The following is a 27,304-nucleotide window of genomic DNA, read 5'->3' as shown; positions in this document are numbered from 1 at the left end:
CAGTTATTAAAGAAATAAGGCTAAATCTCAGTAAGAAGAGTGAGCTTTGTGTGTTTTAGTTTGCCCTATTCCCACTCTCCCTCTTCAGCTCTATAGGGGGCTTGAAAATCAATAGCCCTGTAAACATAGTGAAAAACAAAAGTGTGGAAGCCACCAGAGGGATTGGACATCTTTCTAAGCCTCATTTCCAGAGAACTGTCATTATTTGAACTGTTTTGTGGTTTTCTGAAAGACCTCACTTGCAATTCTCTATTTGACTTTACCCAGCGATTGCCCAGTGCTAAAAGCCTTCTCCTTGGAGGCATTTTTGAACACAATTAAAGGCTACTGTTTAACTTTGCAGCTTCCAGAGGAAGTGGATAACAGTCAGGCAAGCAATGGGCTACCAAAAAAAGCTTAAAAGGAAAAGCTGGGAAAGGAGATGTCCACAGGGGCTTTAAAAGCTCCAACAGAGTCATAGATAACTAGAAGGCCATGGACATACATAAGGTTGTGCACATGTCTAGGGCTGTGTGCAAGCTTAGGAAATATCTGAGAAGTACCAACACTCTCATTTCTGGCTGATGTCAAGGCTTTACTCAAGCAGGAAGTTAAGGTTAAGGAAGAGTTGTCAACTGCCTCATCTAGTGTTGAAGAGCCCACACATGCACACAGAGCCCCTTGGCAAAGACTGGAGATTACTGGTTCCAAGTATCTCAGGAAATCACTATCCAGTCATTAGTTGAAAACTAATCAAATAGAGACTTTAGTGACCACATGAGACAAAGAATACAGACTTTACAGTTAGTTCAGAAAAGTCACTGACCAAACAAACAAACAACAACAAACAGCAGTAACAACAAACTCTGGGAAGACGGGAGAACCTGTGTAGAAATCTGTGTAGACCTATAACGAGTAAAGAGATTGAATTAATAAACAAAAAACTTCACACAGATAAAAACCCAGGACCAGAGCCTTCATTGGTGAATTCCCCCAAAAGTTTAAAGAAGAATTAGCACCCTCCCCCTCCAAAACACTTCCAAAAGATAGAATAGGAAAGAACACTTCCTAATTTGTCATATGAGGCCAGTATTTCCCTCATACCAAAACTAGGCAGACATAACAAGGAACGAAAACTACAGACCAATATCTCTTATGAATATAGATGCAAAAATCCTCGACAAAACACTAGCAAAACAATCCCAGAAGCATCTAAAAAGGATCATACACCATGACAAAGTAAGATGTATCCCAGGAATGTAACATTGTTTCAACATGTGAAATCAATCAATGGAATACATCATACAAATAGACTCATAAAGACCACATGAGCATCTCAATAGATGCAAAAAAAGCATTTGACAAATTCTAACACATTTTCATGATACAAATGCCAAGCAAACTAAGAATAGGAGGGTATGATAAAGAGAATCTACAAAAAAATCCATAGCTAACCTATTCAATTATGAAAATTGAAAGTTCTCCTCTAAAGAGAAGGATATCTGTTTTTACCACTTCTTCTCAACATTGTTTTGGTGTTTCTAGCCAGGGAAACTAGGCAAGAAAAAGAAGTAAAAGGCACCCAGATTTAAAGGAAGAAATAAAACTATCTGGATTTGCAAATGATGTACTTCTGTATATAGAAAACGCTAAGTAATCCACATAAAAAAAGAACTGGGCTCAATAAATGTGTTTAACATACAAAAATCAATTCTATCTCTACACATTATGAATGGACAAGCAGAAAATGAAATTAAGAGCATAATTCCATTTTCAGGAGCATAAAAAATTAATAAAATTTTTAGGAACAAAATTAACCAAAAAAGTGTAAGATTTGTACAATGAAAACTATAAACTATAAAGCATCCTTGAAAGAAATTAATAAGACCTAACTAAATGGAAAGACATGTCAATTCATGGATTGCAAGACCCTATTAAGATGGCAACATTCCCCAAACTGATCAAGATTCAATGCAATCTCTAACAAAACCCTAGCTGGAGTTAACACAGAATATGACAAGTTGATCCTAAAATTTATATAGGAATGTAAGGGACACAGCATAAGCAAATAATCTTGAAAAGGAAAAACAAAATTGGTTCTCTCACACTTCCTGATTTCAAAACTTACTATAAAACTACCTTACTATAAGACCAAGACTATGTGGTACCGATATAAGGATAGGCACATAGATCAGGGAACTGAATTCAGAGTTCAAAAATAACTCTTCAGTAATAGATAATTCAATGAGGAAAGAACAGTTTTTTCCAAAAATTGTGTTGGAACATCTGGATAGCCACATGCAAAAGGATAAAGTTGGACCCTTCACATCATATACAAAAACTAATACAAAGTGGATTACAGACCTAAACGTATCAGCTAAAATTATAAAGTTCTTAGAACAAAATATAAGTGTGAAACTTTGTAACCTTGGATGGGCAATAGTTTCTTAGATATGATACCTAAAGTACAAGTGAACAAAAAAAATAAATTTGACCTCATCAAAATTAAATACATCTGTGCACAAAACACACTATCAAGAAAGTGAAAATGCAAAAGAAAAAGTTACAACTGACACTACAGAAATACAAGGATCATAAAAGATTACTGCAAACAATTAGATAACTACGCCAACTAATTAGATAACCTAGAAGACATGGATAAATTTCTAGATATGTTCAATCTCCCAAGACTGAACCAGGAAGAAATAGAAGATATGAACAGCCCAATCACATGCACTGCAATTGAAACCGTGATTTAAAAACTCCCAACAAACAAAAGTCCAGGACCTGATGGCTTCACAGGCGAGTTCTGTCAAAAATTTAGAGAAAATTTAACACCTATCGTTCTCAAAATATTCCAAAAAATTACCAATGAAGGAACACTTCCAAATTCATTCTACAAGGCCAGCATTACCCTGATACCAAAACTAGACAAAGATATCACACACACACACACACACACACACACAAACACACACACACACAAATACAGGTCAATATCACTGATGAACATAGATGCAAAAATCCTCAACAAAATATTAGCAAACCAAATTTAAGTGGGATTTAGTCCAGGGATGCAAGGATGGTTCAATATCCACAAATCAATCAACATGATATACCACATTAAGAAAATGAAGGATAAAAATCATATGATTATTTCAATTGTACAGGGAACATACCTCAATATAATAAAGGTTATATATGACAAACCCACAGCTAACATCACACTCAGTGATGACAAGTTGAAAGCTTTTCCTCTAAGCCTTCCTCTAAGATCAAGAACAAGTCAAAGATCCCACTCTCACCACTTTTATTCACCATAGTTTTGGAAGTTCTAGCTACAGCAGTCAGACAAGAAAAAGAGATAAAAGACATTCAAATTGGAAAGGAAGAAGCAAAACTGTAACCATTTGCAGATTACAGGCAATACACAGAAATCTGTTGCATTTCTATACACTAACAACAAACTATCAGAAAGAAAAATGTTAAAAAACATTCCATTTACAATTGCATCAAAAGGAATAAAATACCTAGGAATAAATTTAACCAAGGAGGTGAAAGACCTGTACTCTGCAAACTATAAGACATTGATGAAAGAATTGAAGATGACACAAGTAAATCGAAAGATACATCATGCTCATGGATTGGAAGAATTAATATTGTTAAAATGTCCACACTACCCAAAGCAATCTATAGATTTAATGCAACCTATCAAAATACCAGTGGCATTTTTCACAGAACTAGAACAAAGAATCCAAAAATTTGAATGGAACCACAAAAGGCCTGGAATAGCCAAAGCAATCTTAAGAAAACAAACAAACAAAAAAAGCCCCCAAAAAACCCAAAGCTGGAGTTACCATGCTCTTGGATTTCAAACTGTATTATAAATCTATAGTAATCAAAACTGTATGATACTGGCACAAAAACAGACACATAGCTGAATGGTACAGAACAGAGATCCCAGAAATAAACCCACGCTTATATGGTCAATTAATCTACAACACAAAGCTAGGAATATACAATGGGGAAAAGAGAGTCTCATTGCTAAATGGCATTCGGAAAACTCGACAGCTACGTGCTAAAGAATAAAACTGGATGATTTCCTTACACCATACACAAAAATAAACTCAAAATGACTAAAGATTTAAATGTAAGATCTGAAACCCTAAAACTCCTGGAAGAAAACGTAAGTAATACGCTCTTTCACACCAATCTTAGCAGTATTTTCTAGTATACATCTCCTCAGGCAAGGGCAACAAAAGCGAAAACAAACAAATGGGACCACATCACAATAAAAACCTTTGGCACAGCAAAGGAAACTATCAAAAAAGTGAAAAGACAGCCTACTGAATGGGACAATATATTTGCAATGATATATCGGATAAGGGGTTAATATCCAAAATATATAAAGAACTCACACATCTGAATATCAAAAAAAAGCAAACAATTCAGTTTAAAAATGGGCAGAGGATCTGAATAGATATTTTTCCAAGGAAGACATACAGATGGCCAACAGACACATGTAAAAATGCTCAACATTACTAATCATCAAGGAATTTCAAATAAAAACTGTGATATCACCTCATACCTGTCAGAATGGCTATAATCAAAAAGACAATAAACAAACAAATGCTGGCAAGGATATGGAGAAAAGGGAACCCTCCTGCACTGCTGGTGGGTGTATAAATTGGTACAGCCACTATGGAAAATATTATAGCATTTCCTCAAAAAATTGTGAATGGGAATTACCATATGATCCAGCAAAATTCCACTTCTGGATATTTTCCTGAAGAAAACAAAAACACTAACTCAAAAAGATATATGCACGCCAATATTTATTGCAGCATTGATTACAACATTCAAGATATGGAAGCAACCTAAGTTTCCATAAATAGATGAATAAAGAAGCGATAGATAGATGATTGATTGATAGATAGATGATAGATATAGATAGATGATAGATAGATAGATAGATGATAGATAGATAGATAGATAGATAGATAGATAGATAGATAGATAGATAGATGACAGATATAGATAGACAGATAGATAGATAGATAGATGGATGATAGACAGAGATAGATATATGCTGTACCCCTTAAACTTATACAGGGCTGTGCGTCAATTATATCTCAATAAAACCAGAAGAGAACATTTTTTTAAAGCAGCCAACTATGCAGGGACAGATGCCAAACCTTTCCTGGTAGTAGGTTTCAAAGTTGTCACCGCTTCAGAACTTCACCAGAGTTTAACATACATGTCGCTATTACTCTATTTGCACCATCCAACTGCCAGCAATTTTATCCCTTAGATTGATATGCACACCATCATCTGCTTCCATGTTCAAATTTAGACCCAGTTTCAACTGGGTCAAATTTGAAACTCAGTTGTGTTTTCCAGGAGGGAAAATTCTCAACTTCCTTCCTTTGCCTTACCTGTGATGAGTCTCCCGTTACCACAATATACTTGCAGGGAGGGTTTCTGCACTTTCTGATTGCAAGAGGTCTGGTTGAAGGATCGCAGAAACTTTCATTCACTTGCATGTTTTGTGCACCCACGCACTTCACTTGCCGATGTGTCTCTCTTTTCTTACAGGACGTTGAACACTAGAAATACGATGATGAAATGAAGAGCACATTCTTTCACTGAAGGGCTGTCAAAGTTTACTTGATAATACTCACATCCAGCCACTCTCCCGCCACCCAATGGTACTGTATGCAGTCCTGACGCCAACATTGTCTCTGAAAAGAAGGCCGCGTGGACTGATCACACTTTTCTTCCGCCACCCGACCAACGCCTCGCAGTCTGCAGTACACATCCCTTTGCTGAACTCCAGAGCCACAGGTCACAGAGCACTACGAAGAAGCCCAAACGATTGGAATAATTAAATAACAAATATCAGATTATGTAAAAATCGCAAAGTAGAGCAAAATTATACCATGCATTAGATAGAAAATACACGCAAGAAGTATTTTTAACATTGCCTGGTCTGGAGCACCTATACAAGTATACAAATAGTTGTTCTTTATTTTGCAATACCTATTCAAGTCTTGTAGAAACTATGACCAGATACTCCATCCGAATTGATAGCTCTCTCTTCTGATTTAAACATACTTAATATCTATAAAATTTACCACACAAACTGTTCTACTACTACATTGCTTTTGAACATTATTTAAATATTGAAATTACGCTGTATGCATAATCTCCCTCAAAGCAACAATAATTTCCAAGTTTGGGTTCTATCCATCTTTATACCTGCCGTCCCTACTACAGCTTGGGGATCCAAACATTTGCTGATTTGTTGACTCGTGATTATATTTCAGTGGAGAGGTGTTTTGGGAAACTGATCGTGTAAGCTTACAGTTTACTTAGACAACCTTGTCTTAGTCTATCCTCTCACTTGTCTTATCTGTACAAAGAAGATTTTGTGTTATTTGTAAAATTTCACAGAACATGTCCCACACATTTATTCCTCGCAACAGCTCTACAAAGGAGGCACCAGGGCTAAGGACCCGGGACTTAGCTAAGAGATGCTAAGTCATTTGTCTGAGCTGCTACGCGAAGTCAGTGGCGAAGCAGGTTTAAGTCCGCTTCTTTCTGACTGCAGCCTTTGAGCTCTCCCCGTGCTGCCTCCACGGGACGGAGAAGGACTTGGCAACTTCTCAGGGCTTTCTCAACACCGCAAGGCCAAACCATAAAACAGCAGGGCCTGACCACAACCAAGAGCTGGGATGCCAACATTAATAAAGTGGGGAGAACATCTAAGGGTATTTATTTAATTTGTGAGCTTGGTTTTTATACTCTTTGTTATTCCAGAAGGGATTGGAGGTCACATTGAGTGTTACATGGGGCCTCATGGCTGTTTGCAACTGTGACAGTGTACGGGTAAAAATTCAGGTTTTTCATTAAGGTCTCTATTTCTGCAGGATTCACAGAGTCAGTGATTGCTTTTTTCTCTAACAGTAAATATGTCTCTGCAGAATATGGTTTCATCATGAATTTTAAAACACTTAAAGCCCACAAAAGCTAAGAACATAGTTCACCTGTTAGAGTCAAGTTCCTCTTATAAACTCTTGCAACAATTTTACTCTAGTGGCACCTTTAAATTTAGTTTTCTGTCTTGTGTGTATAAGCGGCAACCACTGACTTAAAAGAGGATTTTTATAATTTTTTAACTTACAAAGAACATTATGCATATCTACATCACTTACTTATATTGACCTTCATTTTATGCTTTAGCAGTTGAATTTTGACAACTCATTGAACGTTTTCACAAAAAAGACACGGCTCCTTTGTATGGAGATAATAATAACTTAATGTGTATTTTGTGCAGGGCACAATATTAAGCAGACTAAGATGTCAGGATGTAGTTTAACTTATCTGAACCTCTGCTGAAAATGTCTAGTCTGTAAAATAAGGCTCCTGCAAACATGTTCCAGTGATAATTTCACAAATACAAACCATATTCGGAAAACTTCCTACTTCTAAACCTGAAAAAAAAATCCTGAAAACAAATTTCACGAAACACAATTTAGCAAGAAGTTCTTTCAGATAAATATCGTTTTCTACAGTTCAATAATCCACAGTGGCTGACTGATCCTTTGACCACAGCATGCATTTAGAAGAATCCACTGACACCAAGGAGCTACTATAATGGACCTCACCCTCAAAGGAAAAAATAAAACTGGACTACTGCTTGGAAGAACACAAGTAACTTTTGTTTTGCAGCATTTTTTGGAGATAAGAGTACAAAAGACTAAACTGATGCGATTTCAGATTTGAATAGAGGAGAGAATTCATTGCTTAAATGAAGTATTTCTTAGCCTCATGTCATCGATAACCCTAACTGCCAAGTCCAAGAGACACTTTTCAAGTCTTTTCTTAGTTAATCTCACTGACACCTTCAGCACAAGTGACCACATTCTGTTGAGCCTTTCTGGCCTCTGTGATTGAAATCCCCTCTGGTTCCAGGTACTCTCCTCTTGGAGTCCTTAACTGACTCTATTTTCTCTGTTTAGCCTTTGAATGTTAGTGTCTCCCAGGGTTCTCTTTATAACTTGCTTCTCTTTATACCCTCTGAGCTCTCTCTGAGCAATTTCTTCTATGTCCCAATAATTTCTAAATCTGTTCTCTCCAGCCTCGATCATAATTCTGAGCTCTCCATTTATATTGTCATGTATTTACAAGGAATTATTCATGTATTGACAAGAATTTTCATGTATTTTCTACATAGATATGTCAAAGGCACCTCAAATTCAACGTTTCCAAAGCCTAACTTATCGCCTTTGCCCATCAGCTTCTCTTCCGGGCTGCGGATGCTGTGAAGATATGATAACTCACTCTTACGTCCAGCGACTTATTAGAATGACCTCCCAAGGTACAGCTGTAACTCCAGAGTAGTCATCCTTATTCAACAGCTTTATTGAACCACATTTTTATAAGCATGTTAAATTTTATCTTTCTTTAAAAATCCAAGTAACTCATATGAAGGCAATGCGAGTCTATCATTATGAGTATGACACAAATAATTGATTGGAAGGCACTAACTGACCGCCACTGCATAATTTAGCTCAGAGAGGAAAAATCAGCCAAATTTCCTATTCATGCGTACATGTACTACAACACTGCATAGCCTGGTGCTTTAAAGACTTGGCAGTGGAAGTGGAGAAGGTAAGTTTTAGCCAGTCCACAGGTACTGTATTTGTTTTAGCTACTGTAGAGCAGAGATGAAGAAATGTTAGAACATGCATTGCCAAAATGGGTTCATTAAGGCTAACTCACTCTGCTATTTAACAAACAATTATTTAAAATGTAATAGTAAAGTCCTTTCTTGATGCATTATTTATAATTTCTTGTTAATGGATTAAGGTTTTGATTTTATTATAGTCAGTTATTTGTAACTATAGTTTATTTCAAATGCATCAATATTGTAGCAGTAGTATTAGCAGTAGTACAGGATTTTGAGTTGGAAAAGACTCTAGGAATATTTAATTCCAATTCCTCTTCCATCCTGAAATCCATTTTACAGCAGTAGTGAATGAATGAATATCAAACCTACCCATACTTCCATAGTCTCAGTATGAGTAAGTTCACTATATCCTGAAAGCAATCATTTCATTTTTGGGTGACTCTGCAGTTTTAGCAAATACTCTCCTATATTGAGCTGAAATATTCTTCCATAAACTTTACCCACTGTCTAGAACCTGTCCTCCTTATCAGCATAGAACAAATACATACTTACTTTCATGTGAGAAAGTATAAAGGTGTGAGGCCTGGAAAGGGAGCAGCTATTTTATGACCATTAGGAGTTGATCAACAGAATCAGAAATGCCCATCCAGCACCCTGCCGTTGTGGAGCTACTGAATCAAACTTAAATCTAGTGACCTTCTGGTCTTGTTATGTAAACAGTAAATGACTTTGAGTTCAAGCCACTAATAATCAATGCTTTTCCTACTTGCAATAGAACACAGTGGAACTGATACAGAATAGTTATAACAATTCAATTGTGCTTCTCTGGGGATTTGGTAATTTGTCAAGACTTTTCTCACAGTGTGGGTCTCAGAATAGGTACTGCTCCAAAAATCTGACCAGAATTTATTAGTGCAAAGTTCTGAACACTCTTCATGTATTAATGTAGCCTAATATGTTGCTAGTGATTTAAGCAACTACACCATATTCAATACATGATCAGTTAAACCCTCAGTTATTTTCCTAAGATATGTAAAATCCATATATATCTTAAATTTATGCAACAGACTTTTTATATATAAATAAGCCTGTAATGAACTCAACACAACATAGAAATTACGTTTCTGTTGAATGCATTGTTAATGTGTCATCCAGTGATACTCTGCAATTGTTGACTTCAGGTGCCTTGTAAGAGGGGAGATACATTGCTAAGGAAGTAAAAGACATTGCTAAGGAAGTATAAAGATGAGCTCAGGTAAAATGATAACTATAAAATAATTATGACAGCAACTACAGTAGGTAAGACTCAGACAAGTGTTCAAAGGCTCACCCCCCGCCCCCATCACTTCCTGGCCTGTGACCTGCACAAGCTATTCAGTACTTAACCCCTATAAGCCATTGTTTACTCATCTGCATAATGAATAATACCTACAGTTGGGAAGAATACAGAAGTCTCTCAGCAGTGTCAGGAAGTGACTGTCCCTTGCTGCTTCCTTCCTATTCCCATTTTATTCACTTTTCTTACAGAGATACAAATATTTTTGCCTTGAAAAGTTTCTCGACACATGCCTCAAACCAAAGAGTATTAGTCGTCTCAGCCCACTCAAAGATAGACCATCTTAAGTATCAAGAAAGATGATAAAGGAAGAGAGTTAACAGGCAGCATAGAAATTCGAAAACAGAATTGCTGGCACTAGCTAGAAAAAATTGAGAAGCATATTTCACCCAGCCCCAGAACAAAAAGACATCCTCTCTGGCCTTGGCCTCAGCCTGTCTTCCTGGAAGAAAACTCACTTAACCTGGGTGTAAAGATGAAGAGGCTCTGCATTCTTGGTCAGGGGCTGTGGGGACTTAAGATTTACCATCTTTTTAGATTATAAAAGATATATATGTATACATCACAATTTTTTCAAATATGACTATATTTGAAATCAAATATTTAAATCAAATATGATTTATATATGTATTTTGGAAATATAGAAAATATTGAATTACAGAAATACAAAATCACTTAACCATGTCAGCATTTAGCAAATAGTTTCCAAAAAAATATTTTTTCAGATTAGATGTTTTGGGAAAGGGGGGCACTAGCCGGTAGACTTGTGAGATTTTGGAACTCATATCACATTTGGTTCCAGCTCTGATCTTAAAATACTACAAAGAAAATAACGGGTCCCTGAAAAGAGGGACCAAGTAAGTGGCTGCTGTCACGAGGCTCTAGATTCAATAGGGTTGCCTGAGATTCTTCAAATATCTTTCTAAGCTGTCAGGCAGGTTTGCCATGATCAAGGGGAGGTGAGAATTCTGGATGATTTTTTTTTTTTTCTGAGTATAAAAACTACGTTTGGATGGCACTGAACTAAGCATGAGACCATGAGGATACTAACACCCCATGCTAGCCTTAAAAACTTGAATTTACAAGTGAAGCTGGTATTCCCAAATAGGTAAAATTAGGTGAAAACAAAAACAAAAAGCCTGGTTCCAGAAATAAGAGGATGAGGCTTTTTTCTTTTTAAATGATTCCAGTATTTATTTTGCCTCTAAACGTATACATCTGGACCCTAGGGACAAAGGACTCTATATAGCAATGTTTGTTCCTGTTTGGCTGCAGTCATTAAAATGCATTACTAAATCCTTTCTTTAAAAAAATGATATCAAATACCAAATGAAGAGTGTTAACTTCAAAACTCATTTGAGCACCTCTGTGGTCACAGTTTGCCAAATAAGTCTTTCCATTAGAGGTACAATGTAAAATAGTAATAAAATGAAATTATAGTGAGGGATTCTAGTAAAGCAATGTTACAATTTATACAGTTGGAACAAAGTAGCAACCAGTGATTATCTTGTAACTACCTCTGAAATTACACTTCTGTTGAATATATTATTATATGCAGCTCACTGACAGCCTGCAATTGTTAACTTCATGTGGGTACTTTTTATAGAATAAATCAAAGCCAGCGACTTCACTAGTGGTCATTTGTTTCTGGCAGAGTTTTGGGGACTGTGTGGGTGTATGAAGCTAATTTCTATGACAAGGAAAACCAATTCAAAGAAGAAAAGCTGACTCTGTACAAAAGCATCTGTGTTTTTTATCGTCTTTACATATTCATATCTGTATCTTAGAAACCCCTGAAATACATTCCTTTAGTGAATCTTATATAATTTCAGAGTTGGTGGCAAGCCAAGGACAAGTTGTTAGCACCGATGATTGATTCACTGTTGTGGAGCTGGAGGTCAAGGGTCAGGAAGTGTCCCTCATGAATAGCAACCACAGCAGCTGCAGCAGCTGCAAGGCAGCAAAAGAATCCTGGGGATCAACAGGGATGCTGGTGGCCGAAAAGCAGAGTCTCTCCCACTTCCACCAGCGGCTTCTGCCTGTTGTCAGGTTTAGAAGGTATCTGCCATTTGCTGGATGCAGTGCCCTTAGAGTGTTTCCCCCTTCCAGGGAAAGCTACTTTGCTGTTATGCTGTCATATCTTGGTCTGGATAAACTAAGGCAAACTCCCACTTTAAGCAAAATCGCAATATGACAAATATATAAATTAAGAGACAGCAGGGTTTTTTTTCAACTAAATTACAGTATTCAAAATAAGAAGTATTTAGCCAGATACCAAGCTGGGTGCTTAGTGAACAAGATATCCATTGTATCTAAGATTCTGTGGCCTGAGATAATGCTGAAGAAATAGACATGGTTAGGCTTTAGACTTACCTCCTAAACACAACGGTAAGTCATAGAAGAATTAAGAGACACGATAATATGAGTTCTTCTAGAGCTCACACTAAATGTAAGCAAATAATGGCAAATATATATGTTGGGAGGTCATCATACACCTGGAAACAGATGATGATGAACTAGACTGGGATGATTGCCATGGAGATTCAAGAGTTACTTTTTTTTTTTTGTTAACATCTTTATTGGAGTATAATTGCTTTACAATGGTGTGTTAGTTTCTGCTTTATAACAAAGTAAATCAGTTATATATATACATATGTTCCCATATCTCTTCTCTCTTGCATCTCACTCCCTGCCACCCTCCCTATCCCACCCCTCTAGGTGGTCACAAAGCACCGAGCTGATCTCCCTGTGCTATGCGGCTGCTTCCCACTAGCTATCTATTTTACATTTGGTAGTGTATATATGTCCATGCCACTCTCTCACCCTGTCACATCTTACCCCTCCCCTTCCCCATATCCTCAAGTCCATTCTCTAGTAGGTCTGTGTCTTTATTCCCGTCTTGCCACTAGGTTCTTCATGACCTTTTTTTTTTTTCCCCCTTAGATTCCATATATATGTGTTAGCATACTGTATTTGTTTTTCTCTTTCTGACTTACTTCACTCTGTATGACAGACTCTAACTCCATCCACCTCACTACAAATACCTCCATTTCATTTCTTTTTATGGCTGAGTAATATTCCATTGTATATATGTGCCACATCTTCTTTATCCATTCATCCGATGATGGACACTTAGGTTGCTTCCATGTCCTGGCCATTGTAAATAGAGCTGCAATGAACATTTTGGTGCATGACACTTTTTGAATTATGGTTTTCTCAGGGTATACGCCCAGTAGTGGGATTGCTGGGTCATATGGTAGTTCTATTTTTAGTGTTTTAAGGAACCTCCATACTGTTCTCCATAGTGGCTGTATCAATTTACATTCCCACCAACAGTGCAAGAGTGTTCCCTTTTCTCCACACCCTCTCCAGCATTTATTGTTTCTAGATTTTTTGATGATGGCCATTCTGACTGGTGTGAGATGATATCTCATCGTGGTTTTGATTTGCATTTCTCTAATGATTAATGATGTTGAGCATTCTTTCATGTGTTTATTGGCAATCTGTATATCTTCTTTGGAGAAATGTCTATTTAGGTCTTCTGCCCATTTTTGGATTGGGTTGTTTGTTTTTTTGTTATTGAGCTGCATGAGCTGCTCAAGAGTTACTCTGATGGGAGAATTGAGAGAAGCTAGGGAATAACTAACTGAGGGGTCAAGGGAGACGGGATGGACCCAGTGTTTCTTTTTTGAACGACTTAGTAGGTAGTAGTGGCATTCACTAAATAAAACAGGTTAATGGGATATCTTTTAAATAATGGCCTCTGCTAAACCACAAAATTAATTTTATTTACTGTACCAAAATTCAGGGTAGAAGTAAGTGCCCAGATATATATATTTTTTGTTTTGAGAAGAAAAACAGAGACATGTTTGCCCCTAGTTTTCAGTCAAAGATGAACCACAATTCTCAGCACCCTAACACTTGACAGAGGCCAACTCTTCTACACAGAAACCTGAGAAGCTCACTCAATTTGGGAGCTTTTTATTCAAAAATAATGATGCGTTGACACCGTCACTTTAAAAGCTGGTGCTCTGCCACCAAGGATCTGATCACAGAGTGAAGGATGAAAACTTAGAGGCCCAGGGAAACCCCACTTCTAGCTCCTGTCTGAACCCCTATCTTCCTAGCGTAGCTCCAACATCAGACAGAGACAAGGAAGTTCCATCAGCAGATGAGGTTATTTTTCCCATCATAGGACTAGCTCCTCTAAGACATGGGTAAGTATCCTGAGATACTGCTGAGAGCAGCCTGATAGCTTTGCTGAAAGCCTAGCCCCACTGAAATCAGGCCTCAGGAAATTATTCTAGTTAACATTTCTGGCTTCATTTATGGCTTTTTCCTCTTTAACATTTCCCAGGCTGGTCTTTGCTGGACAACCACATTCAAATATATGGCTTTCCCAGTTTAGATCTGGAGCTTACTTCCCTGAGTGTGCCAGAGCAAGTATCCATCACCCTTCTTTTATAAACTGAGTTTTCAGCCTTGGTCACATCTCCGCATCAGCTTCATTTTTGCTGAGTCTTTCCAAGTGTGTCCACTCTGGCCTTAGACCAGCTGGGCTCCCTAGTTCTGTCATGTCCCTGACTCTTAAACCATCTCCAATTATGATCCATCTGGAACTTACCAGTCCCTTTTCCAAGTTGCAAACTCATCTCAAATCCAAGACTTTAGCGTGGAAACAAGGCAGTTACTAAACATCTCATCATGTATATTTTACTGTTAGGCCACCTGGAATAATATTATAATCATCAGTAGCCTCCCTAGTATTCAGTAACAGAATTTCTTGTAAAGTTTACAACCACAAAAAAAAAAAATCAAAAGACTAATTTGTTATTAAGCTATGAACTTAGCAAACGTGTTAACACTGTGCAATATTAATTCAGAGCATAGTGCAAAAAAATTGTGTAATAGAATAAAACACATTTAGTGGAGTAAAACTTTCAAGGTTATTGAAAGCATACAGAATGAATTAAGATTTCCTTTGTAAATGCAAAAATACATAGATAATCATAAAACATCTTACATACCTCCTTCCATCTTTTGGCTTTCCATGAAGGGCATCTGGCAGATCTACAAGCTTTATGAGTTCGAGGTTTCTGTAGATGACTGCAATATTTTTCTTCTAATTTCCCGTGGAACTGGTCAACGCAAATCACCTCACGGTACTTTAAACCTTTACCACAAGGAGCTGAGCACTGGAAAATAAATATGAAAGCACTTGATTCATTTTATCTTTACTAATTTAAGTTTATCTGCAAGAAGTGTAAAATGAAGCAATCAAAACATTTGATATTTCATCAAATACTTTGATATTTCTAATGAGAGAATTTAAAATTTGCCAGTCTGCCCTCGACCATCACTGATATTGATATTATAAGGTATCCATTTATTCTTCAAAAGAGTATTGATTGTCTACCATATACTAAGCACTCTTCTGGCACATAAATGCTTTAGATCTTTTGAGGTTAAAGACTATCTGCACCTAACTCCTGTTATCACACATTTTTCAATAAAACTTGCTTTCAATTTTGTATGGTCGCCACCTATTCAATTTTTAACCCCATATGTCTTGCCACAGTGCAAACTATGCTTTGGGTGTCAAAAACAAAACAAAAATCTCTCAATGTAGGAAACTATGAGAAAGCAGAAAATTTATTTTTTTAAGCGCAATTCAGTTCAGGTTTGTTTTTCGCATCCATCTGGCAACTGTATGTCCCCATCATCAACCCTCCAAAATATTTAGTGAAAAACAAATTACCTAAAATCTCTGTAAGGATATATGTAAAACAATGATCGGACTTCGTTTTTCAGCCAGTTGCCATTTTATGAGCAAGGCCAGTGCAGAGGAGAGGAAGGGCTTGGGCTCTGGCATTGAATACCAGCTCTGCCACTTACTATTTGGGTGACTTTAAGCATATTTCATGCCCTGGCCAAGCCTCGGTTTCTTCATTATAAAATAATGATAATGACCCCAATATTAGTGGTTTATTATGAAGATTAACATGAGATAAAGAATATGAGATATCTAATCCAGTCCTTTTACACAGGGTACATCTTCGGTGAATATTAGCTTCCTCTTCTACCATTTTCCTTCATATACTCTGAGGATGTTGACAATTTTCAGCATGATATATGTACCAGCGAAAAGTTAAGCAAAGAAGACACGGATTCCAGATAACTCCTCTCATTCCTCTGAGACAGCTGGTTACATATGGTTTCATTTAGAAACATATACTGAGTTCTGAGAACATTAGATAATATATTATGCATTTTATGTATATTATGAGTTCAAAGACTGACTAATATAGACTAATAGATGCTTAAAATATTTTAAATTAAAAAAATGAATAGTTTGGGGATAATTTACCTTTATATGTTATCTGCAATACTATATCCCATTTGTGTAGGCAATTAATTTAACTTGGTGTCTTGATTATTAACACATTACCATATCTCAGATGTTCTCTTCCCGTTAACACCTACAGCTTTACATACCACTTAGAACACACTTTAATTCAGTGTGAATCACTAACGGGTCTTGATAAACTGTATTAGATGTACATTCTTTCCTGCTATTTTTTTTTATTCTTTATTTTTGTATTGAAGTGTAGTTGATTTACAACACTGTGTTAGTTTCAGGTGTATAGCACAGCAATTCAGATATAGATATAGATATAGATATAGATATAGATATAGATATAGATATAGATATAGATATACACACACATATATGTATGTATATATATTTTCTTTTTCAGATTCTTTTCCCTTATAGGATATTACGAAATATTGAGTATAATTCCCTGTGCTATACAGTCCTGTTGGTTATCTATGTTATATATAGTAGCATGTATACATTAATCGCAACCTCCTAATTTATCCCTCCCCCCACTTCCCCCTTTGGTAACCATAAATTTGTTTTCTATGTCTGTGAGTCTATTTCTTTTTGGAAATAAGTTCATTTGTATCTTTTTTTTTTTTCAGATTCCACATATAAGCAATATCATATGATATTTGTCTTTGTCTGGCTTACTTCACTTAATATGATAATCTCTAGGTCCATCCATGTTGCTGCAAATGGCATTGTTTCATTCTGAATGTGCCCGATCTCATCTTTCCTACTACTGACCTTCTCTTTCAGATCTACCTTTATGCTCTACTCCTCTTGGCCGCTTATCTTGGGCACTTCCCTGCCTGTTTCTTGACTACATTGTTTATTTTTCAAAGAGTATAACATAGTTTATACTAAAAACATCACATACTATCGAGTACCAGGCATATATTATCTGGGAGTATACATACATGTTCACACATACAAGAATGTTTTTCTCCTTGGTTGTGTATTATTTTTTCTAACTTTTAAACTGTGACTTTTTGAACAAAGGAGGATTTTTTACTTTCCCTGATAGTCCCTTGTAAAAAGTAATCATTATTGTGAATACTCATGATATGAGCCCAGTAGTACTTATGGAAGATGGAAAAATATTTACTATTTTATTCACTCTATGAATATTATTGAGTTTCTGCCGTATACCAAGAGTAGCATATAAATATAGATTCATTAACCATCTTTTACCTTGACTTATCCTCAAAGTGCTTATAATCTAAATGACACCGTCTATTAAATGAATAATGCCAGAGTACATCTTAAATAATATTAAATTCAATAAAGAGCAGAATAAAAATACTACAAGACAGTAAAAACCATTAAGATAATACAATAAAAATATTATTGAATTAAGAAAATAGTGAAAAATAGTCATTTCTTTATGGGATATTTGGTGAGCACTCAGGGAGAGGTGATATTTAAACTCAGTCTTGAAGATGTAGGTTTGTTGATGGACAAAGACAGATGGTCTTGTATATTTGTCTGATGTGCCTTACCTAGTGCCCATGTGTCTCTGTTTTGCAAAATTCTCATAGTTCTTTTATCAGTGCCAAGAATCCAAGAATCACGCAGTAAACATGCAGTAAACAGTTGATATTTCTGATAAGAATGACCAATTCATTTACGAAACTAAGTAACACAAGAAGTGACATTAAAGATTCTACTTTAGAATTGAACAATGCATTTCCTCTATAAGCAGCATTTGTGAGTGGAATGTAAACTGGGACATTACAGTTCACTACCAAAGTGAGGACTGTTTCTCACAAAACTGAATAGCCTCTCCTCATCTAACTGGAAGTCACCTTTTATTCTTTCTCTTCTTTGTTATTCTAATCTGTAACCAAGACTAGTGTTAAACATAATTTTAAACATATTGCTTCTTTATTTTTTTCAAGAGCTGATTATGAATCTCTGTTGTCTTTAATACAATACGAAACCAAACCCCTTCCCTGCTTTCTTGATCCACCAAATTTCAGTCAACATCCCTTTCCAGCATGATATTCTGTTTCTTTTCAACACGCAACCTTTGCTCTACTTACGTATAACATAATTACTTTCTCTTTAAGGTGACATCTTCACTCACCACAGTGCCTGATTCCTATTATTTCCTTTTACTTCGACTAATCACTTGCCCTGGTGCTTTCTAAATAGTACTTATCCTTAAAGCTCTAAGTCCACCCCATGTCTAAGGTGAACACATATCAATCTTTCACTTCTCTGAACTCTTCTGTCTCTGTTTTTGGCACTTCATCATTTTCTATTTTTGTCACATACTTTATCCAAACTTCTAGAGGTAAAGGAACTTTTAGATCACCCACGTCGCCCACAAAGTGGAAGGTACGATAAATATCAGCTGATTAATTGATGTTGATCCTTGGTGAAAGCAGTTATTTGTTTTTATTAAACTCTAAAATAATTTATTAAAACAGTTTACTTTTCCATGAAATATATTTATTGGATATTAAACTCAAAGTCCTCTAGGAAAGATAGACAAAATGTATAAAATCAAAGAATTGCAAAGTAAATTATGCTTTCATTACACTTTTAAAGTAGCGCTCTCTTTCCCCAAGATCTGAAAAGGAATAAGTACATTATTTTATCATGTCTGATGAATTCCATGTGGGGATTTAAGTAAAAGAGAACACATTATGCAAAGAATTATGTTTTGGTTGGAACGAAGCAGTCGTAGAGTAAATAACTAGTGAAATGTTACCTTCCTTCTCTCAAACTACAATACATTCTGAGTTGTAAAGTTTCCACAAAATAGCTTATTTGGTAGAAAAACCCAAACATGGTCATTCTTTGCTCTGGGACCCCAGTAATTCTTTTCATTTTTGTTTTTCTCTATTTTATATCCCTGATACCATCCTATTCCCTTGAGGTTTTATTAACTGTATAATTTTTTTTGAACTTTATTTTATTTTTTACACAGCAGGTCCTTATTAATCTGTTTTATACATAGTAGTGTATATATGTCAATCTCAATCTCCCAATTCATCCCACCACCACCACCACCCCACCCCTCTTTCCCCCCTTGGTGTCCATACATTTGTTCGCTATATCTTTGTCTCTATTTCTGCCTTGCAAACCGGTTCATCTGTACCATTTTTTGATTAACTGTATAATTTATTTCCAGCATTCTCATCAAAAAATTTTTTTCTTTAAAATCATCTCTGTCATCCGTAGTTGACAGTCTTACTAACTAACTCTTTCTGAGATTTTTCCATGAATACTAAGGAGCAATAGCTATAGGAAGTGGTGACATTAAATGTAAGTAATCTGAATTGACTATTCTTATAAATTAGGTGAAGACACGTGCCTATTTAAGGAAAACAGGGCATTCAAAGCAAATGTAGAATTTGCAAGCCCTAAAAATAAAACAGAATATCCAGACTTGTGCAGGTTGACTGGTACATTCAGTCTCAAGATGGACAGTTGGAATTAATGAGTCCATTTTCACATGATTAACTTTGGAACAAGTCTATTCTTGTTTTTCAAATGAAGTTGTACATAATTACAGAATGATTACTTCTGATATTGGAAGTGTGGATTATTGCTTTGTTTGCATATTAGGATACTATAGAAGAATGAATGAATTGACAATTTGTGAGAAACTTGTTGTTAATTTAATTCTAGAAACTTAAATTGCAAGACAAAATAAAACAAGGAAATGAAGTTTACCTAGCTCCAGTTCTAGGAAATGGAAAACTGTGGGGTGTGTGTGTGTGTGTATTAGACTTTCATAAACTGTAATGGTGATTGGGTCTCTATCCTCTCTGCAAGTAGTGGGAAACATACTGATATTGGGAGAATTAGTATGTACCCTAATTAACAATAAAATAGACCTGAAAAGTAACTGTTACACTATACCCTTGTCATGTATAAACTGCCTTTTACTGACAACAAACTGGGTAACTGTATGTAATTTCTTTAATCTCACTCAACCTCTATTTTTCATATGTAATATTAGTAAAAGAATAACTATTTCATATAAATGTCTGGGTAAAGGTAAGGAGAAAGGAATTTTTTAAACGAGAGAAGGGGCCAAACTTAAAAAACTCTAAAGAATTTATAATGCTATAGCAAAATGTAAAAAAAATTACAATTAATAAAGAATAAAAAGAATCCTGCAAAACTTAATGTTAATTATATGAAGGACAATCTTGAAAATGTCTCCCATAATGTAAAAGCGAATGGGAAGATGACATAGAGAGAGAATATTGTTTCCTGGAAAACACTCTGCTTATTCCCAGCTCACGACATTTGCACATGTCACGTCCTCCAGTCCCAGCACACTTCTCCCATTTCAATCCCTACATATTTTTCAGTGCTGAGTTTTAAATCTCATTCCCTCTGCAAAGCCTCCTTTGGCTGCTGGAGGATATCAGTCCAGGCTAGATTAGATGTGGCTCTTATAGAGATTTTATACCTCAATACCTGGTTACCTCTTCCCCTCTTATCCCTGCTAGACTATAAATTCTACTGGGAACAGACTTATTGCAGGAAATCATGAAAAGTAGAAAGAACCCCAGAATCGCTTGTTCCTAATTTAATGTGTTATGAACCATTCTTCTTCTCAAAAGAAGAAATAATTCCATTGTACCATGAACCATAGTTCTCCTAAAATAATAACTATTCCACTGGTGTTACCTTAGCTGACTTTAGATGGTATGTTTTAAATTTAATGTTTAAATCACATAGTAATGGTCAGCCTCAATTTTAGCTATAAAGATCCCTTAGCTAGCTCTTTGAAAACCAGAGAAAAAAAGAAAAAAGAAAAAGAAAATAACCTAAAGTTTGGTCTACTGAAAAACAAGTGAAGTCAAAGTTAAGAGTAAAAATTAATTATTCATGGGATCTATTTTAATTAAGTTTGACTAGAAAAGTAGCTAGGCAAAAAAAAAGTAGCTGAACTAGAAATTTGGCTAGAAATGTCTATTTCACTTGCCACTGCATAGTGTCATCTATGGATGAAGGAGTATATTTTTGTTTCTATGTTCCTCACATAAACTTTAGCTAAATAACTCTAAGAATAAGTACTAAAACTAATATTTGACATTTTATATTAGAAAATTATTATTAGAAACACTTAATATTAGAAAAGAGCTATAACATCAACTATAAGTTCTACATTAAATATTTTTAATGATTATCAAGATAAGCAACCAATCAGTGAAAGCACAGGTTTTACAGAAAAACTTAGCAATTCACATAGATTCTCGGTTTTTCATTTAAAATTTCCTAATTAATTCAATATATAGCGTAAATAATTTCTAGTTCTCTAAATGGACTTCAATCAGTAAATTGGGCAATGACCCCATTGTTTAAAGTGAGCAGGGTCAGTTAGTAGTTCAAAGTCAATTAGTCAGAACTAGAAGTATCTTGTAACAATAAAACTACAGCTTCCTTAACATTCCTCTTCATTTGCTGATAAGGAAAATATTTAACATTAAACAAGTATTATCAAAATTTGATAATACTATTGTAAACATTTTATTCTATATTATGGTTTATCACAAACCATTTCAGGGATAGTTAAAAATAATGACATTTAGTTTTTCAGCTATAAGAAATAGCGTAATTTGACTTAATTTTAGTTTTCCAATGTTGTTATTATGCAAAAAATGACTAACAAGAAAATACAAAACTGAATAAAAATGAGTTACTATTAATCAATTTCACTTTGCTTTTCAGAATCTTTGGAATTTTCTGGTTGTTTTTCGAAACATAATCGTTAAGTCATCAAACAATCTAATGAAGAAACGAATTTTTACTTTATTTCTAGATGTCACATTATCTCTGTTTCCTGACAGCAAGGTCCACAGTCATCTGTTGAAAATGTGAAAGCTCACAACTGGATGGCTGGGAGTCATGTCTATCCTATTGCTTACTGTATGACAGGTATTAGCTAAGACAACCAAGGAAAACTTGCTACCGAGTGACAAAGGGGTTCACACAGTCTTTTTTAGGAGAGCTAAACTCACAGAGATGCAATCATTACACATTACAAATCTAAGTCCAAATATACCTTCTCACTACAAACCAGAAATGCTTTCCATCAAGACAGGTGCAACTGAATAAGAAGCATCAATTTACAATGAATAAAATGGAGAGGTTTTGATTTAAACACAACGTATCACAGTAGCTAAAACATAATCAGGTGTTTGAAGTGTCTCTGGAAATAATTTGAGAGGATTAGTTGTGGTTTTCTTTGTCTTTATGGCAATTCCAAAAGTATCAATGAATTTCTCACTATAGGAACATGTACTACTTATCTTTGTTTTGAACTTTTCAAAACTAAACGATTGTATGCTTCTATAGTAAAGTTAAATTTTAAATTTTTCATGGAAAATTTTTGATCATAGCTATTTTGCCAGAGAATTTTTTTAAACGACGTTTTGGTGATTATGTTAAATGTCTTTACAACATTCTTATGAAACAAAAAAAATGTCCATTAAATGACATATTACAAAGGGAAATGATAGAGTTTCAGGCCAAAACAGTCCAGAAATTAGTCTATGGAATAAAACACTATTGTGTGTATGCATCCATGGATATATATGTTTCATTTTTTCTTTCTGATTTTTAAGAAGCCTATTATAACATTCTTTAAATAAAATAAAGAGGCTAATCAAACAAACAGGCCACATCTAAACCCCAGGAACAGCATGGATTTTTAAATTTCAGGAAGACAACAATAACTTTCTATCTAAGAGAAAAGCCCCACTATAGAAAAATCTTAGCTATGAGTTTTATACAACTATTAATACTTTGTAATTAAGGGCATTCCTTACAATGGTGGAATACTATTTTAAATTGAGCTCCAAAATTATTAGAGAGGTAAAACATTAAAGTAGTTAGAGCAAAACAGCCAGAGTATAGTAGAGTAGGGTATCTCTCTGTTTAAAGAGAAGCAAAAAAATGACAAAAATATGCATATTAAGAGTAGAGTGTCAATTCTGTAAATATAGTACTGCTACTGTTCCTTTAATTCAATGCATATGTGCAGTAAGGAGTAAGATACTAAATCTTATCAACAGGGACCCCATTCATAGTATTTCCTGAAAGATTATACTTTGAGTTTTAAAGTTTAATGGAGTTTGAATATTTCCTTTTTAACCTGTTACAGATACCCTTTGACTATGCAGCTTTAATAATCCAAGACAGCATTTGGTTTTTAAAATATGTACTACTGAAATATTTCATTCAGTTGCATTGTATCTGATTATATTTAAAATCTGCAAATTTAGACATTTAAAATTTTTCATGTCAGATTCATTTGCAAAGATGTTTGAGTCTCAACTTAAAGGACAAAGAAATATATGCTTAATAACAAACATATCCAGTAAACTTTCACTACATTTATATTATTGTAAAAATTATAATATTTTAATTTCTATTTCATGTTCTAAAATTTTTTGTGGGGGTATATATGTATATATTTACATACACACACAAAATGGATTTACAGTTCTAAGCTAATCAATGCAACACAATTATCTCATGTATAATTTATCTGGCTAATTCAATTGCAAGTAATATTTAAAGATAATTTACTATAATATAATTATGGCTACGGAAAAATTTTGTGATTATTTTCACTTTCAAATATAAAACCTGAAGCAAAATTGCAATAACTCATGCAAGTACTTTATACAGAAAATTTCACTTACCATATACTGTTTTCCACACATCAATATTAGGAAATTGGGATAAAAATTACCCCAGTATATGATAACTAAAATACTCAATTATTGGATTCATTTTCTTCAATAATAAGATTTGATAAACGATCCTTATAAACCTGCAAACATGAGTTACTGAACTCAGGTTTATTTTGCTAGAAGCAACAGTAAATGTAATTCTAATTCAAAATGTAAGCATTATTTGTAGTAAATAAAATTACTCAGGAAAAACTGGCATTAGTTTAAAGCTTGTAGATTATTCTTTTAACTTTCTGTCTAATAGTATAGTGTGTGTGCATTACAAAGGAGTAATGAACATTTCAGACTCCCCTGTAAAATCTCATCTAAAGAGTTCCTGTTCAGAGATTTTATTGACTCACTAACACAAATCTTAACAATTACATGGTATCAGGAAAAAAATTGTTACTGTCAATATAAGAATAATATAACTCTTGTCTAATTTTAACAATTCCTTAGGGGCCATTATTGTGCATTTACTTTTTCTTGATGCCTTTATACAAATCACAACAACTGGGACGTTACTTTTGTTAGATGGTATGGCACGTTCCGTGATAAAAACCCACATTTTAACCCCTGGGAGCTGCATTCAGAACCACGAGCATCTGCTTTCCTGGATGGAACAAAGCAGAAAACTATTCAGTGTGGGTAGACCATAAAAAGGTAAAGAGATCAGAAAAATAACTAAAGCATACCTTTAAAAAAATAGATTGACTTTCAAGGCATTACTTACTATGGTAACATTTACAAAATTCTTAAAATCAAGTGCCAACAGAATAGCAGGATTTACCATTTCAAGTTTCTACAAATGTTTTCATGCTAGCTGTGGGAGTTAACAGAAGTAAAGCCAAGAAGTTTGCTTTCAAGTAGGGTTATAAAGATCTGAAAAGGAATATGCACAGAGAACTCTCAGATGAGAAATAAAAAATGAGCTCTATGAAGGCTTTGATAAGGGAAAAGTCAGAGTTGAAATTAAAGGAGCGATAGATACCCACTGCACCTATTTATGTCTATTTATCATATGCAATAAAAGTTGTGAGGCAAAAATGTTTTCGGGATTAATCTTTCAGTGAACTTAAGCTAATTTTAAAATTATATTCATCAGATAAAGATTATTTATGTTAAAATTTAAGGCAGGGTTTTATAGTTTTTACTACTGGGGAGTGGAAGATAGAATAATAAAAAGGGCTTGGGATTTGGAATCAGAGACCTACACTTGAACCTCAATTGTCAGCAGTTGAACAGCCTTGGGCTAGATGCTTAACCTTCCTGGTCTTCAGTTTTCTCATCATAAAGCGGCAATGATAACACCTACACCTCAGGGTAGTTGTGAGATTAAAGGTGATAATGAATGAATGAACCTAAACCAGTGCTTGACACAATACTCTAAAGTCATATTAAACCTCCGTTCCCCTGTCTTTTTCTTCCTTTCCCAAATCCTCAGGAAATAAAAAAGGAAAGGTAGTGAAAATACAATCCATGGTGTGGGTTTCTCTATTAAACACTTGAATGGAACAGGGGCATGGTTCAACACTCATACATTTGTAGCTCATTCAGTGGTGAGAGAAGGAAGGTAACCACCTCAAGGGAATTCAGGTAAGACCCTATCTTGTTCCCCCTGTAAAAAAAATTCTGTTTACCAAGATGCTGAAAAACACATCAGACATGCTTCAAGTTATTTCAGAGTGGAGAGAAGGAAGAAAAAGTAGAATAGGAGGTGAATAGACATATGGTCAAAAAAAAGAAAACAACAACAAAAACCTAACCAGCTTCAGTTTAAAATGATGGAGTGACCATATGTGTTCATTTCCCCCTCCCTCCTTGATTTTTTTTTCAACCCACAAAGTCAAAGCAAATAAAACAGACTGGAAGATGCAAAGAAGAGAAAAGACCAATGTGAAGCAAGACAACCTTGTACCTACAAGACCTCTGAGCCACTTAGCACCTGGATGCAACAAGAAGGGCTATGGCTCCTCAACTCCTCTTTAGGCAGATGAGGGGGTTTATTCTTTGGAGAAATTAAATTGCGGGAGTTCCAGAGTTGGGGATGCTGGAGGAAGAATGAGGGAATTCTACACATTGAACTCTTGTCCTTTAGTCTCTCTGCCCAGAGTACTCTTGCTCACTGGCAGAGCGTTCAAGGGTCCTTCTCTGAGAAACAGGGTCTCCAAGAGGAAAGACCTTAAACTATTGACTTACAGGGAATATCATCAGCCACCAGACGCTATCCAAATGCAGTTTCATATCAATTCTCTAGTGCCTTATTCTTAAATATGAATGAGCTGCAGAAAATTATCAACTTTTGAAAAAAAAGACTTCCATAGGAAAACCAGAAAACCATTCCCACCCTTACCCAAAGAAAGGGTCCAAAGGATAAGGAGACCATCAAGAGAGAATCTCCCCTCAAAAAACAGTAATTAATATGAGAGAGAGAGACTAGATGTTGTATGGACAAAAGAAGAATAGACTACTATGACCCCAAGGCAATTAGAATGCAAGAAAAGGCTTTGGATAATTAAATATGTAATAACATAAATAATTCAAAAGATGGTTTATACACTGACAAAGTTTCCCATCAAGTAAAACCAAATGACAGAGACAGAACATAAGAGAATAAAAACAAGAGAATTAGAGGATCAATTCAAGAATTCTAATATTCAACTAGAAAGAGTTCAAGAAAGAACAATGAAAATAGTTGCATAGATATTATCCAAGAAATAATAAAATTGATTTTCTCAGCAAAAGTCTCCTTAATGAAAGGGCCTATAGAATGCCTAACTGAATTTTAAACACACACAAACACTAAGTCACTTTATCATGCAATATCAGAACAACAGGGACAAGGATACCAAAAGCTTCAGTGGCATAGACATGGAGACAAAGACACCTACAACAAATCAGGATTCAGAATCACCAGACATCTCAGAATGCTAGAGGATAAGGTAATCCCTTAAAAATTCTGAGGGAAATTATTTTCAAGCCAGAATTCTAAAACCAGCCAAATTATCGATGAAATATGAGGACTGACCAAAGACATTTTCAGATTTGCACAAAAGGAAAAATGTATCTCCCATTTTTCATCTTTCCAGAAATACAGGGAAAAGTGTTTTCATATGCAAGAGTAAATTTAAAAAAAAAATGTGATGCAAGAAAAAGTCATCAAAATCGAAATTGAGTGAAAAGACTTCACAGGATTAGAGAATGGT

General features: G+C 35.1%; 1 protein-coding gene across 5 annotated transcripts in view; it reads right to left on the bottom strand.

The window, feature by feature from the left end:
• The window catches only part of ADAMTS20 (ADAM metallopeptidase with thrombospondin type 1 motif 20), a 310,626-nt gene that overhangs the window by 38,357 nt on the left and 244,965 nt on the right, over positions 1 to 27,304 (bottom strand). For all 5 annotated transcript variants that reach the window (XM_082422521.1, XM_082422520.1, XM_082422522.1 and 2 more), the window contains 3 exons: positions 15,035 to 15,202; positions 5,661 to 5,834; positions 5,415 to 5,585 (listed from right to left, as the gene is read on the bottom strand). In XM_082422521.1, the coding sequence (XP_082278647.1) occupies positions 5,415 to 5,585; positions 5,661 to 5,834; positions 15,035 to 15,202 (513 nt within the window). The remainder of the gene's footprint in view (positions 1 to 5,414; positions 5,586 to 5,660; positions 5,835 to 15,034; positions 15,203 to 27,304) is intronic.

The sequence above is a fragment of the Balaenoptera physalus genome (assembly GCF_965194825.1).
Source record: "Balaenoptera physalus genome assembly, chromosome: 13".
Taxonomy (NCBI): domain Eukaryota; kingdom Metazoa; phylum Chordata; class Mammalia; order Artiodactyla; family Balaenopteridae; genus Balaenoptera; species Balaenoptera physalus.
This window is presented reverse-complemented; position numbering and strand designations above follow the sequence as displayed.